The sequence below is a fragment of the Odocoileus virginianus genome, chromosome 27 (genome assembly GCF_023699985.2).
Source record: "Odocoileus virginianus isolate 20LAN1187 ecotype Illinois chromosome 27, Ovbor_1.2, whole genome shotgun sequence".
NCBI classification, from domain to species: domain Eukaryota; kingdom Metazoa; phylum Chordata; class Mammalia; order Artiodactyla; family Cervidae; genus Odocoileus; species Odocoileus virginianus.
The window spans coordinates 18,100,119-18,114,142 of NC_069700.1; the positions used below are offsets into that span (position 1 = coordinate 18,100,119).

The 14,024-nt window shown below is 37.0% G+C and overlaps 1 protein-coding gene across 1 annotated transcript in view; it reads right to left on the reverse strand.

Moving 5' to 3' along the window:
* Positions 1 to 14,024, reverse strand: part of LOC110147941 (cylicin-2-like) — a 56,205-nt gene that overhangs the window by 28,391 nt on the left and 13,790 nt on the right. Inside the window, exons 7-9 of the mRNA XM_020909740.2 lie at positions 12,783 to 12,800; positions 11,588 to 11,605; positions 6,230 to 6,250 (exon numbers count right to left, since the gene is read on the reverse strand). Coding sequence (XP_020765399.2) covers positions 6,230 to 6,250; positions 11,588 to 11,605; positions 12,783 to 12,800 — 57 coding nt within the window. The remainder of the gene's footprint in view (positions 1 to 6,229; positions 6,251 to 11,587; positions 11,606 to 12,782; positions 12,801 to 14,024) is intronic.

The following is a 14,024-nucleotide window of genomic DNA, read 5'->3' on the forward strand; positions in this document are numbered from 1 at the left end:
ATCCATGGGATTTTCCAGACAAGAGTACTGGAGTGGGTTGCCATTGCCTTTTCCACCTTTATTTGGTACTGTGCATCTATTCATAAAACACTTAAAACTGTGAAAACATGCTTTGCAGTGTGAAAATATGGTTTACACTTAACCCTAAACCATATTTTCACAGTTTTAAGTGTTTTATGAATAGATGCACAGTACCAATCAGGTTTGCAGTTGTTCCTGAAAACTGTCTCAAGGTTCTGCATCCGACACCCATTGGCTATTGGGATGCAAGTATTTACATAAATAAAAAACTATGTCTTAGTCAATGATCAAGACAGTTCAGCAAGAGTGGTATTTCCAACAAAGAGTGATACTCAATACCATAGCTTAAATACTTGTGCAAAGTAAGCATTAGGACAGAGAAATCTGAGGCAAGTTCAATTTGCAAAAACTTGTATCGCTACTGTTGTAAACTTTGGCAATAAATGACCCTTGGCAAGTACTGCTCTCTATGGCTTTTTATTTTTCTTTAAAAGTTTTAAAGCCAGAGAAAATGCACTCATACTACCCTCACATGCAGACACACACACACGCACCCACACCACATACATACACACAGTTCTCATTTCATTCAGAGTATGGTACATAGTTCAACTTCATCTCAGTGTAGAGGTTTAACACACACTCAGTGTGTGTTTTTCTGTGCAAGTTCTTAGTGATCTAAATCCTGGTTGAAGGTATTTGTTTGCAGAAGCACATGACTCAGGAGGTTGAAGAAAAAAAAACTGAACAGAACAGTTTCCTTACATTTCTCAAACTAGCACTGGATGTGCAAAGGCAGCAGTCAACCTGGCCGTCACCCCAGCCAGATTAGGGTAATTTTAGAGGAGGATCTGATACATTGTTTTTTAAAATATTCTTTTCCATTATGGTTTATGATAGGATTATTTTTTTAAATTGGGGGATAATTGCTCTACAAGGTTGTGTTCGTTTCTGCTGAACAACAATGTGAATCAACTATAAGTATACATGTAAGTATACATACCTTACTCTTGAGCATCCCAAAGCTCATTTTAATATTTGAAACATTTTGCAGATTTTAGTGTTCTTTGTTGGAGAAGGTCTGTTGAAACCTCTGCAGAAGTGGGTAAATTCCTTTGGGTGCCTTTATGTTCCCAAATAGTATACACAGAAGATGGAATAGCTTTTAGAAAAATAGTAGTTTAAGCAATAGAGAAATTTCTCTTAATTAGTCTAGAGGAAAAAAAATTGGTTTAAGAAAAAAGAGGAAGGAGAAAGATAAGAATAAAAAAAGTTGGGAGGATCCCCTGGAGGAGGGCATGGCAACCCACTCCAGTATTCTTGCCTGGAGAATCCCATGGACTGGGGAGCCTGGTGGACTACAGTCCATGGGTTGCGAGGAGTTGGACACAGCTAAAGTGAACTAGTGTGCTCATGCTCATAGAGTATTAAACATAGGAAAATATAATGCCAGTCATCTTGACAAGACTGGAGTCCCAAAAAGACAATGGCTATCTTCATTTTAAGAGTGTGAATAAGGTATTCTTGGTAGAGCGAATGATTCATTTTTGGTAGTATCTCCAGTACTACGCAGAAATATCCTGGTTTACTGTCAATTTGGGTGTCCTTTGATTTCTTGAAGAATACAGAGATTCCTTTAAAACCTTAAAATATTTTTTTTTTACTGCTGAAAAATCTGGGTTGATTTTGCAGAATTTTAATAATCTTTCTTTAGTTCTTGGATTCCCTTGCTTCTGTGTTATCCATCAGTCCCTTAACTGCTGATAAATATGAAAAAAACTAAATGCCATCAGTTATGACAAAGTTCAGGATTAAATCTCCTGGGATTAGTTATAATGACTTAAGAGAAATATGAATTTTCAGGCTAACTGATTATACTTAGGAGAGTGATGGTATAAGAATGCAGAGAGAATAACAAAAGAGGCAACATTAGTCCTTGGTCGAAGTGTTGGAACTAAGAGAACTCTAGCCCAGTTCCTGCTGCTCAAAAAAGGGAAAGAAAGGGTGCTCACTTCTTTCCCAAATAATGGAAGGCTCAGCTTATAATTTATTTATAATTTATTTATCAACTCCCACAAAGGAGAGGTACAATATTTCCCATTGAAAAGAATTCATCCTTCATTCCCAGGTGGAAAGTATTTTGTTTCTTTTTTATTCTAAGAATAGCTGATATACCCCAAATTTCCTTTCAAATTCTAAATTCTGGTTCCTTTAGGCTTCCAGATTCAGTAGTGACTAGGAGGCTCTGGCCTAGCTGGCAGTTTTCATTTCCAGCTATGTTTATATTGATATACCCCCTTTCTTATCTTCTTATTTGTTGTTAGTAATTTTGAGGACTAACTCATATTACAAATAGAGAAAAACATTATCCTGGTAACTAATAATGGTAAAACTCAAGACTTATAAGAATGGTGTACAAATACTGAAAAAGGCAGCAACTGAATTAAAGAGTGGAAAGAAAGAAATGACAAGTAGAGAAATTAATTTCAAATCAGTTTCTCTCACTTCTTGCCTAGGGTCAGAAAGTGAAATAAAAGACTGGAGTCCACCTACCAAAGTCTCTCATACATTGAGAGGTGGACACAAGGCTCCTATAGTTGCTGAAACATAAAGGAACCTATTCTTCCTACACATTTCACTGCCCGTGAATAATTGCACTTGATTGCCCCTTCCCCCACAAAAAAAGGCCACAAGTGGAAACTGTCTTCATTCATTCCTCCAATTTATCCAACAAACAGCACTTAGAATATGCTCTCTGTACTAAGTAACAGGATTGTGAAGATAAATAAGTTGGTTCCTCTCTTCAAACTCATAGTCTAATAACCTAATAGACAAAAAATTTTAACTAACTTAATATTATCAAATATTCACAGGTGCCAGGTAGTATTTATGTACTAAGGACTCAATGGCAAAAATGTCAGAAAAGGTTTTTTTTTTTTTTCTCCCATTCAATTTGTTTAAACTAAAAAAAAAAAAAAAAAAAAATCAGTTCATCCATTTATCTCGCCTCCCAGCCCCCAACTCTTGTAAGCACCAGTCTGTCCTCTGAATCTATGAACTTGGGTGTTTGTTTGTCTCAGATTGTGCATATAAGACAGATAGTATGGTCTTCGTATAATTTATTTCACTAGCATAATGCCCTTAAATTTCATTCATGTTTTCACAAATGGCAAGATGTCATTCTTTTTTTTGTGGCTGAATAATATTCTATTCTCTATACATGTAGATCTCACAAATTTATTTAGCCATTCATAATCTTAGATGGGGCTTCCCAGGTGGTGTCAGTGGGAAAGGACCTGCCTGTTATTGCAGGAGGTATAGGAGATGGGAGTTCGATCCCTGGGTTGGGAAGATCCATTAGAGAAGGGCATGGCAACAAATTCCAGTATTCTTGCCTGGAGAATCCCATGGACAGAGGAGCCTGGTGGACTACAGTCCATAGGGTTGCAAAGAGTTGGACACAACTGAAGTGACTTAGCACGCACAATCTCAGATAACATTCTTATTCATGTGGAATTTTCATTGAACTGGAGAGAGACAACAAGAAAATAAATAAATGCAAAGGACAATTTCAGAAAGTGATCATTGTTATGGAGAAAGTTAAAGGAGATAGCATAACAGAGTTACTGAGGAGAGTTAATTTGTCTTGATTGAGAAGGCATGAAGAAGTGACATTTGATCTGAGACCTAATCAAGGGGCTAAGCATGTGCATATCTAGAGAGAAAGTATTCCAGAGAGAGAGAGAGAGAGAGAGAGAGAGAGAGAGAGAGAGAGAGAGAGCAACTTCAAAGGGCTTGGGGTGGGAATGAACTTGAGGATTGGGGGAAAAAAATAGTGTGACTAGAACCTAGGAGGCAGAGAAGAAAATAAAGAAGATGTTAGAGAAGTAAGGATGTAGTAAGTCTTGAAAATACATTGGTATTTTACCCTAAGTAAAATGAAGATTCACTAGAAAGTATCAAACAAGGGGGTTACAAGTTCTGATTTTTTTTTTTTTTGAGAAGGTCTCTCTGGCAATTTGTGCATAATGTATGTTTGAGAGGAGCAGAAGAAGCAAGACAGGCTGCCAGGTGTTGAGGTGGTTAATTAGGAGAAAATAATAATGATAAGAATACTGAGATTTCCAAAGCTGGATATTTTCATGGACTTAGGTGTTTATAAGTAGTTCAAACTGGGAAACAGAAATTGAACTTACTGGTAGTGTTTGCTGTTGTTTAGTCATTAAGTCGTTTCCAACTCTTTTGTGACCCCATGAACTGCAGTCCGCCAGGCTCCTCCATCCTTGGAATTTTGCAGGCAAGAATACTGCAGTGGTTGCCATTTGCTTCTCCAGGGAATCTTCCTGACCTAGCGATTGAACCTGTGTCTCCTGTATTGCAGGCGGATTCTTTACCACTAAGCTACCTGGGAAGCCATCTTTATACTTAGATTATATTAATTCCTTTTTGTTCATGCATGTGATTAAATTTTTTACTAAGTAGGTTTCTGAGAAAGGAAAGAAAAGATCAAAGAAAATACGAGATCTTATATTTGAAAAATGAGACTTACTTAAGTTAAAGTTTGGAAAATAACCTTTTAGCTTATTACAGAATATTGAGCAGAGTTCCCTGTTCTATACTGTAGGTCTTTGTTGGTTATTTATTTTAAATATAGCAGTGTGTGTTTGCATTCCCAAACACCTGATCTGTTCTTCCCCCTAGGTCATCATAAGACCCAAGAGTGGGATTGCTGGGTCATGTGGTAGCTCTATTTTTAGTTTTTTAAGGTGGCAGTTCCCAACCTTTTTGGCACTGGGAACTGGTTTCATGGAAGACAGTTTTGCCATAGACCAGTGGTGGGATGGTTTTGGGATGATTCAAGCACATTACAGTTATTGTGCACTTTATTGTTATTACATTGTGATATATAATTAGATAATTATACAGCTAACCATAATGCAGAATCACTGGGACCTGTGAGCTTATTTTTTTGGGCTTAGAAGTAACACAGGTTCTGGGGAGTGGCTGTAAATATACCTCCTGATGTGTGGCCCTGTTCCTAACAGGCCATGGACTGGTACTGGTTCGTGACCTGGGGGTGGGGACCCCCGTTTTAGGGAACCTCTATACTGTTCTTCATAGTAGCTGTATCAGTTCTCACCAACAGTGCCAGAGGGTTCTCTTTTTTCCACACGCTGTCCAGCATTTATTGTTTGGTGATGGCCATTCTGTCTGGTGTGAAGTGGTCCCTCACTGTAGTTTTGATTTGCATTTCTCTAATAATTAGTGTTTTTGAGTATCTTTTAAAAAAATTTTTTATTTTTTATTAGTTGGAGGCTAATTACTTTACAATGTTGTAGTGGTTTTTGTCATACATTGACATGAATCAGCCATGGATTTACATGTATTCCCCATCGCGATCCCCCCTCCCACCTCCCTCTCCACCCTATCCCTCTGGGTCTTCCCAGTGCACCAGGCCCGAGCACTTGTCTCATGCATCCAACCTGGGCTGGTGATCTGTTTCACCCTAGATAATATACATGTTTCAATGCTGTTCTCTTGAAACATCCCACCCTCACCTTCTCCCACAGAGTCCACAAGTCTGTTCTATACATCTGTGTCTCTTTTTCTGTTTTGCATATAGGGTTATCATTACCATCTTTCTAAATTCCATATATATGTGTTAGTATACTATAACGGTCTTTATCTTTCTGGCTTACTTTGCTCTGTATAATGGGCTCCAGTTTCATCCATCTCATTAGAACTGATTCAAATGAATTCTTTTTAATGGCTGAGTAATATTCCATGGTGTAGATGTACCACAGCTTCGAGTATCTTTTTACGTGCCTCTTGGCCATCTGTATGTCTTCTTTGGAGAAATGTCTATTTTGATTTTCTGCTAGCTTTTTGATTGGGTTGTTTGGTTTTTTTGATATTGAGGCACATGAGCCGTTTATAAATTTTGGAAATTAATCCCTTGTTGGTTGCATCTTTTGCAAATATTTTCTCTTATTCTGTGGGTTGTCTTTTCATTTTGTTTATAGTTTCCTTTAATGTGTAACAGCTTTTGAGTTTAATTAGGTCCCATTTGTTTGTTTTCATTTTTCATTAATCTAGTAGATGAGTCAAAAAGTTATTGCTGCAATTTATGTCAAAGAGTGTTCTGCTTATGTTTTCCTCCTCCTAATTCTAAATGGTAAAAGAATTAGTTAATGAATGAGAAACTTACCTGGGGTTGCTGAATATCTTCCTAAAATAAAACAAGCAAGTGAGTGTGGCATGGTTTGCTAAAATGCTTGATAAAAACATTGTTTAAACTTAATTATCTTGAAGCATTAAATAATATTGGGTCATTTTTATTGACGAATGACCATGTGCTAAGCAATTGTATAAGAGCTTTATGTATTATATAATATAATCCTCAACAACCCTATGATAAGGATTCTGAGCACAGAGGTTACCAAGGGTCACACAGCTAATAATTAGGGGAGATAAGATCTGCCCAAAGCAAACAGGATCTACTCTTGCTTTGAAAAATGGTTTTTTGGTCAATTTGGCACCATTATCTCAGGATTGGTCTGAATCTGCTGGCCTTTTATGAGTAATATCATACTCTTATTCTCTTTTTTAAATGGTAGACCTGGAACTGGAATCCAGGTTTGCTCTACTCTAGTCTTTGTGTAATTCAGGCTGTTCACAAATTTTTTAGAAGAGGAAATAGTCTACTTGCATTTGTTCCACAGATGTGTATTGAGCATCTGTATGTTCCAGACACAATACTAGGTGCTGGCAACAGAATTCAAGATGGAACACTGAGCTGACTCTTGAAAAATTGAGGAGTCTACTAGAGGAATCAGCTATTTTAATAAATTATTGCATCAGGGTAGTGAGTACTCTAATAGAAGTGCAAACTTTAAGTGTACTTTAAGAACAGAGAAAGAAGTACCACTCTTTTTTTTTTTTTTAGAAGTACCACTCTTATTCCCTTTTCTTTCAGCCCTTTTAAGGAGTTGACACATATTGGGAATTTTGAGCTCTCCCCTTATATGTGTCTTAGTCATGTCTGACTTTTTGTGACTGACCCCAAGGACTATAGCCTGCCAGGCTCTTCTATCCATGGGATTTCCCAGGATAGAATACTGGAGTGGGTTTCCATTTCCTTGTGCAGGGGATATTCCTGACCCAGGGACTGAATCTGTGTCTCCTGCAATGGCAGGTGGGTTCTTTACCACTGAGCCACTTGGCCTGATTCTAAAGGAAAAATGTTTCTTTAACAGTAGGCAGAGAGGGGATAGAGCATGGTACAATGAAGGGCACTGGTAGATGCTTTAAAGAAAAAAGTGAAAGATTAAAGTAATGTAAAAGTTATGGAATAAATTGTAGAAGAATATCTTCATGAGGTTTAAGTTGGGAAAGAATTCAAACCTCTATAAGCCAAATCATATTGTGAAAAGCTGAGCTATTTGATTACATAAAAATCTAGTGGGAAAACCACTAGACCACTCAGGTATGACCTAAATCAAACCCCTTATGATTATACAGTAGAAGTGAGAAATAGATTTAAGGGACTAGATCTGATAGACAGAGTGCCTGATGAACTATGGTTGGAGGTTCATGATATTGTACAGGAGACAGGGATCAAGACCATCCCCAAGAAAAAGAAATGCAAAAAAAGCAAAATGGCTGTCTGAGGAGGCCTTGCAAATACCTGTGAAAAGAAGAGAAGTGAAAAGCAAAGGAGAAAAGAAAAGATATACTCATTTGAATGCAGAGTTCCAAAGAATAGCAAGGAGAATAAGAAAGCCTTCCTTAGTTAGTGATCAGTGCAAAGAAATAGAGGAAAACAACAGAATGTGAAAGACTAGAGATCTCTTCAAGAAAATTAGAGATAACAAGGGAACATTTCATGTAAAGATGGCCTCAATAAAGGACAGAAATGATATGGACCTAACAGAAGCAGAAGATACTAAGAAGAGGTGGCAATAGTGCACAGAAGAACTGTACAGAAAAGATCTTCATGACCCAGATAATCATGATGGTGTGATCACTCACCTAGAGTCACACATCCTGGAATGTGAAGTCAAGTGGACTTTAGAAAGCATCACTTTAAACAAAGCTAGTGGGGGTGATGGAATTCCTAATTCAAATCCTAAAAGATGATGCTGTGAAAGTGCTGCACTCAATATGCCAACAAATTTGGAAAACTCAGCAGTGGCCATAGGACTGGAAAAGGTCAGTTTTCATGTCAATCTGAAAGAAAGGCAATGCCAAAGAATGCTCAAACTACTGCACAATTGCACTCATCTCACACACTAGTAAAGTAAAGCACAAAATTCTCCAAGCCAGGCTTCAGCAGTACGTGAATTGTGAACTTCCAGATGATCAAGCTGGATTTAGAAAAGGCAGAGGAACCAGAGATCAAATTGCCAGCATCCACTGGATCATTGGAAAAGCAAGAGAGTTCCAGAAAAACATCTATTTCTGCTCTATTGACTATGCCAAAGCCTTTGTGTAGATCACAACAAACTGAGGAAAATTCTTCAAGTGATGGGAATACCAGACCCCCTGACCTGCCTCTTGAGAAATCTGTGTGCAGGTCAGGAAGCAACAGTTAGAACTGGACATGGAACAGCAGACGGGTTCCAAATAGGAAAAGGAGTATGTCAAGGCTGTATATTGTCACCCTGTTTATTTAACTTATATGCAGAGTACATCATGTGAAATGCCAGGCTGGGTGAAGCACAAGCTGGAATCAAGATTGCCAGGAGAAATATCAGTAACCTCAGATATGCAGATGCCACCACCCTTATGGCAGAAAGCGAAGAACTAAAGAGCCTCTTGATGAAAGTGAAAGAGGAGAGTGAAAAAATTGGCTTAAAGCTCAACATTCATAAAACGAAGATCATGGCATCTGGTCCCATCACTTCATGGGAAATAGATGGGGAAACAGTAGAAACAGTGGATGACTTTATTTTTCTGGGCTCCAAAATCCCTGCAGATGGTGACTGTAGCCATGAAATAAAAAGATGCTTGCTCCTTGGAAGAAAAGTTATTACAAATCTAGACCACATATTAAAAAGCAGAAACATTACCTTGCTAACAAAGGTCCATCTAGTCAAAGCTATGGTTTTTCCAGTAGTCATGTATGTATGTGAGAGTTGGACCATAAAGAAAGCTGAGTGCTGAAGAATTGATGCTTTTGGACTGTGGTGTTGGAGAAGACTCTTGAGAGTCTCTGGACTGCAAGGAGATCCAACCAGTCCATCCAAAGGAAATTAGTCCTGAATATTCATTGGAAGGACTGATGTTGAAGCTGAAACTCCAACACTTTGTCCACCTGATGCAAAGAACTGACTCATTGGAAAAGACCCTGATGCTGGGAAATATTGAAGGCAGGAGGAGAAGAGGATGACAGAGGATGAGATGGGGTGGATTGCATCACTGACTCAATGGACATGAGTTTGAGTTAACTCTTGGAGTTGGTGATGGATAGGGAGGCCTGGCGTGCTGCAGTTCATGAGGTTGCAAAGAGTTGGACATGACTGAGCAACTGAAGTGAACTGAACTGACTGAACTGAGTTATTTGATTACATCAAAATTTAGAATTTCTGTTCAAGGAAGCACACAATAGACAGAATTTCAGAGGTAAATGACAGAGCGGGAGAAGATATTTGCAATTCCTAAAACCTGGAATGTAGCAACTGAGCTGTGTGGTGGCACCTGAAAACCAGTAAGAAGAAGTCAAAAAATCCAATAGAAAAGTGACAACCAATATGCATTCAAGTTCATGAAAAGGAAACAATGGTTAGCAAGGATGTATTGAAGTGCTCAAACCCATGGAGATAATATTACAAATTAATGCAACATTGATATACCTTCCTTTCACCTGAGTGGCAAAATTTGCAAGTGGCATAATTCAAGATGTTGATAGGAGTGGGTTGACTGCCACAGATCACAGGTGGGAATGTAAATTGTACAGCAGTTATGGAAATTATCTAGCCTATTCTGTAGACCAGAAATCCATTTGCTGAACGTATTTCTCAAGAAATTTGAACTCAAGTCCTCAAGATATCACATATCAGGATGTCCAATTAGTGTTTTTGTGACATTAGGGCATTGAAGGTAGTGGAGATATCACTTTTCTATTGGATTTTTTTTTGTCCTTTTCTTACTGGTTTTCAGGAGCTACTACTAATATACATCAGTTGCTACATTACATTAGTGATGTGTCTACTATCAGGAAAATGGAAATGTGAGAGATATATTCTCTGTAATCCTCACAAAACTAGAAGTAAAGTATGGGATGTCCATATAGCAACATGAATCTTTAAGGCTATTAACAGTAAAGAATGAGATATAATTGATGATATTAGATATACATACATGCAAATAAAAACTATGAGTTATTTAGGGATAGAAGACTACTAAGAATAAACATTAATCACAGGGTAGTTATATATGGGACTGACGGTTCTGGGTGAAGGTGAAATATTAAAAAAACAGTAAAGTTTGAATTTTAAATCCACTTTGATTTCAGCCTTGGTTTTGCTTAATAGCTGTATGGATTTGAATACATATTTTATTGAATATGCATGATTTCTTGCCTCTAAATAGGATAAGTGATAGAATTACATTGAGTTTTAGGAAAATACTCTATACAAAGTTCTCTTTTCCTGTTGTGTGCTTTAGTTCAGGCATGCATGCATGCTAAGTTGCTTCAGTTGTGTTTGACTTTGTGTGACCCTATGGACTGTAGCCCGCCAGGTTCCTCTGTCTATGGAATTCTCCCAGCAAGATACTGGAGTGGATTGCCATCCCTTTCTCCAGGGGATCTTCCCAACCCAGGGTTGAACCTGGGTCTCCTGCACTGCAGGCAGATTCTTTACCATCTGAGCAACTAGGGAAGCCCATGCTCAATTCATATCCTTTCCATTTCTTCTCTCTTTCCATCCTTCTCTTTATAGGGATACCATCTTTGTTTACCTGCTTTTATTACCTTTTATTTAATCTTACTTTCTTTGTCTTCTTTCTAATCTTGTTCTTTTCTCCTCTATTTTTCTTTCCACTCTCATTGTCCCTCATGCATATTAATGCATTTATTGCTTTTGATGATGAGCTACTATAATCATTCTAATAAAATTGCACATTTAATATTTTCCTATGTCTCTGGAATTAAGAAAATACTTCACTAGGAAATATTTCATGCATATATATATATGAGTTTATATATATTTGTGTATAGTTCAAAGAATAATATCCATCTACTATCCATCCAGGTGCTCCTATACCTGTTTGTCCTACCTGATTGCACATTTTGCCCCCCTTACACTTCTTCATTCTTTGCTTAAATTAACCATGGTCCTGAATTTTGTTTTAATCCTTCCTGATTTACTCTCCATTCTTTTTCTTTAGTGGGTTCTGTTCATTTGCTAAACATTTATAAGCAGTCTAATGAAATTTTGCTTATATAAAAGAGGTGAAAATACCTGAGTCTAAATTTGAATCTACCCAGAAGTGAAAACAGAAAATTCCAAAAAATTTCCCAGAAGGCACTGAGAAAACCATATCTAAGAATTAGAAAACTTACCAAAAGATGAAGATACATCTAAAAGTAAGTCAAAGAAATAAGTAAGGTTAGGTTTTCTGCATCAGTTACCCATGTCTTATCTAATCTTTGCATGGGAAGCATAAACATTTAGGGAGTGCCTCATCTTCACAGTTACTCAGTTGTAATAAAATGTACTGGGTGCAGCATCTTTGACTTTAAGAATAGTTCTAGTTCTTCCCTATCTCTGAATAATTGATTTGGTGGACCTTCAGGGATGCTAGAGTGGGTATAATTTCTTCCAGTTTTTCACTTCATTTTTTAGCCCATCATTAAAAAACATCACAGTGAATTAAACTTAAAGCATTCAGTATATCCCTGTTTCTCACTATTTTTAAAATCATCATTCTTTCTTTTTGTCTTCTCTTTGTTCTTATTTCCACCACCAAATACAGAAATATGTGATCCACTAGTTTTTGTTGTTTAGGAACTATTTTCAGTTTTATCAGTGTGTTTTCCTCTTTATGTCAGAGCTATCTTTACTTTCTAAATGTGTTAGTAACCTGTCAAGATAAAGAGAAGACTTATGGTCTAAATCTTTTGTGTGACAATGCTGGTGATCAGAGCATTGTACAGTAAGTAAGTCAATAGAAAAAAGGAAGTTACTGGGGGTAAGTACAGACATTTTGAAAGTAAAACATATTTTAAAATCTCTTTCATTTAACACATGGAGAAGTAGCATGTGTTGATTACAGTTTTTTCATAGGGTTACCAAATCCTTCACAACAGATTCTGTGGCATTTTTAACTCTACCAGGAGAGAGATAACCATTCTTTTCTTTAAGTTTTTGAAGACAGTTATTGATTGTCAAAATTGCTCTACTTAAAAATTTTCTGCCCTTGGTTTTTTATTTCTTTATTTTTCTTAATTTTTAGGTCTGTTTTCCATCTTTGTTTTTTCTTTATTATGTTGGAAGTTTCAGTTAATAGCCCATTACAATCAATCTTTGGAGACATTTCTCTTACTTCTGTTCTTTTGGCCAGTCATTGGGATTTTGTCTTCTAAATATGCTCAATGAATGGAAAGGATTTTATATACTATGAAACCAAAGGGAATAGAGAAGCATGTTTCTCAGGTAAATCAGAGCCAGAACAGAAAAGGATTAAGTGTGGAATGCGTTGTATATGTTTCAAAAGACTGAAATACACCAAAATTGATAAAGAAATAAGCAACTCACTGCAAGTTGTAGAGATTTCTAAAAGAGAAAAAAATACATATGAATTAGCTCTAAAAGTTTAGTATTGCATTTTTGAGATTAATAGCTATTTTATCTAATATTTCTCCAATAGAAACATAAAAAAGGATGTTTACAGAACTTGTTTCTTCTCAATGAGTGATTATGACATTGTAAGAGACTGGTGTGTATGCCTGCTAAGTCGCTTCAGAGTAGCCCAGCAGGCTCCTCTGTCCATGGGATTCTCCAGGTGAGAATACTGGAGGGGGTTGTTGTGCCCTTCAGGGGGTCTTGTGTCTCATGCATTGGCAGGTGGGTTCTTTACCACTAGTGCCACCTGGGAAGCCCTTAGTAATTCTGAACAATCCCATTGTGGGGTTCTGTGGTCCTTAACTTGGAAGAACTACAGGGAGACTAGACAGATGGAACTCATTATACCCTTTCACTTTTCTTCATCTGCTGAGCATCTCTTTCCTATCCCTAAGTTTTTTTTCTCCTTTATGATTTTTTCCCTTTTTACACACTTTTGTTTTCTGAATGGCAAGTGTCAGTTTATATTGACAGCCTCTAGAAAACCTTTCCCAGACTAATGTTATTCCATACAGTGTTTAATTAGAAATGATTATGTTTTAAAGAAAATGTTAATAATATAAGGGCTTCCCTGGTGGCTCAGATGGTAAAGAAGCTGCCTGCAATGCAGAAGACCTGGGTTTGGCCCCTACGTCAGGAAGACACACTAGAGAAGTGAATGGCTACCCACTCCAGTATTCTTGCCTGGAGAATTCTATGGACAGAAGAACCTGGCCAGTTACAGCCCATGGAACTGCAAAGAGAATCGGACATGACAGAGACTGACACCTTCACTTCACTTAATAATATAGCAGAATTCTGAGAAATAAGGTGCTAGGAATGAATATTAAACTTTTGGAAGCTTAGAAGTGAAAGCCCTCAGACATTGTGGAAGATCAAAATATATTTGGGAACCATCTTATCTGTTGTTTTTACTGAAATATAATAAAGATATAGATGTTTTTGGTCTAAGAAGAGACTAGACTTTTCTCTAAACCTTTAAAAAGTGCAATAGGTTAAAATTAATATAATTTTAAGTTTATAATTTAGTCTTATAGAAGTAATACATATATATTCTTAAAAACTTCAAATAATTTTATAAACATAAGAGAAAAACTCAACAATATCCTGACCTACACCCTTTATTCCTATTTTTCTTTCTTGGAAGGAACTACT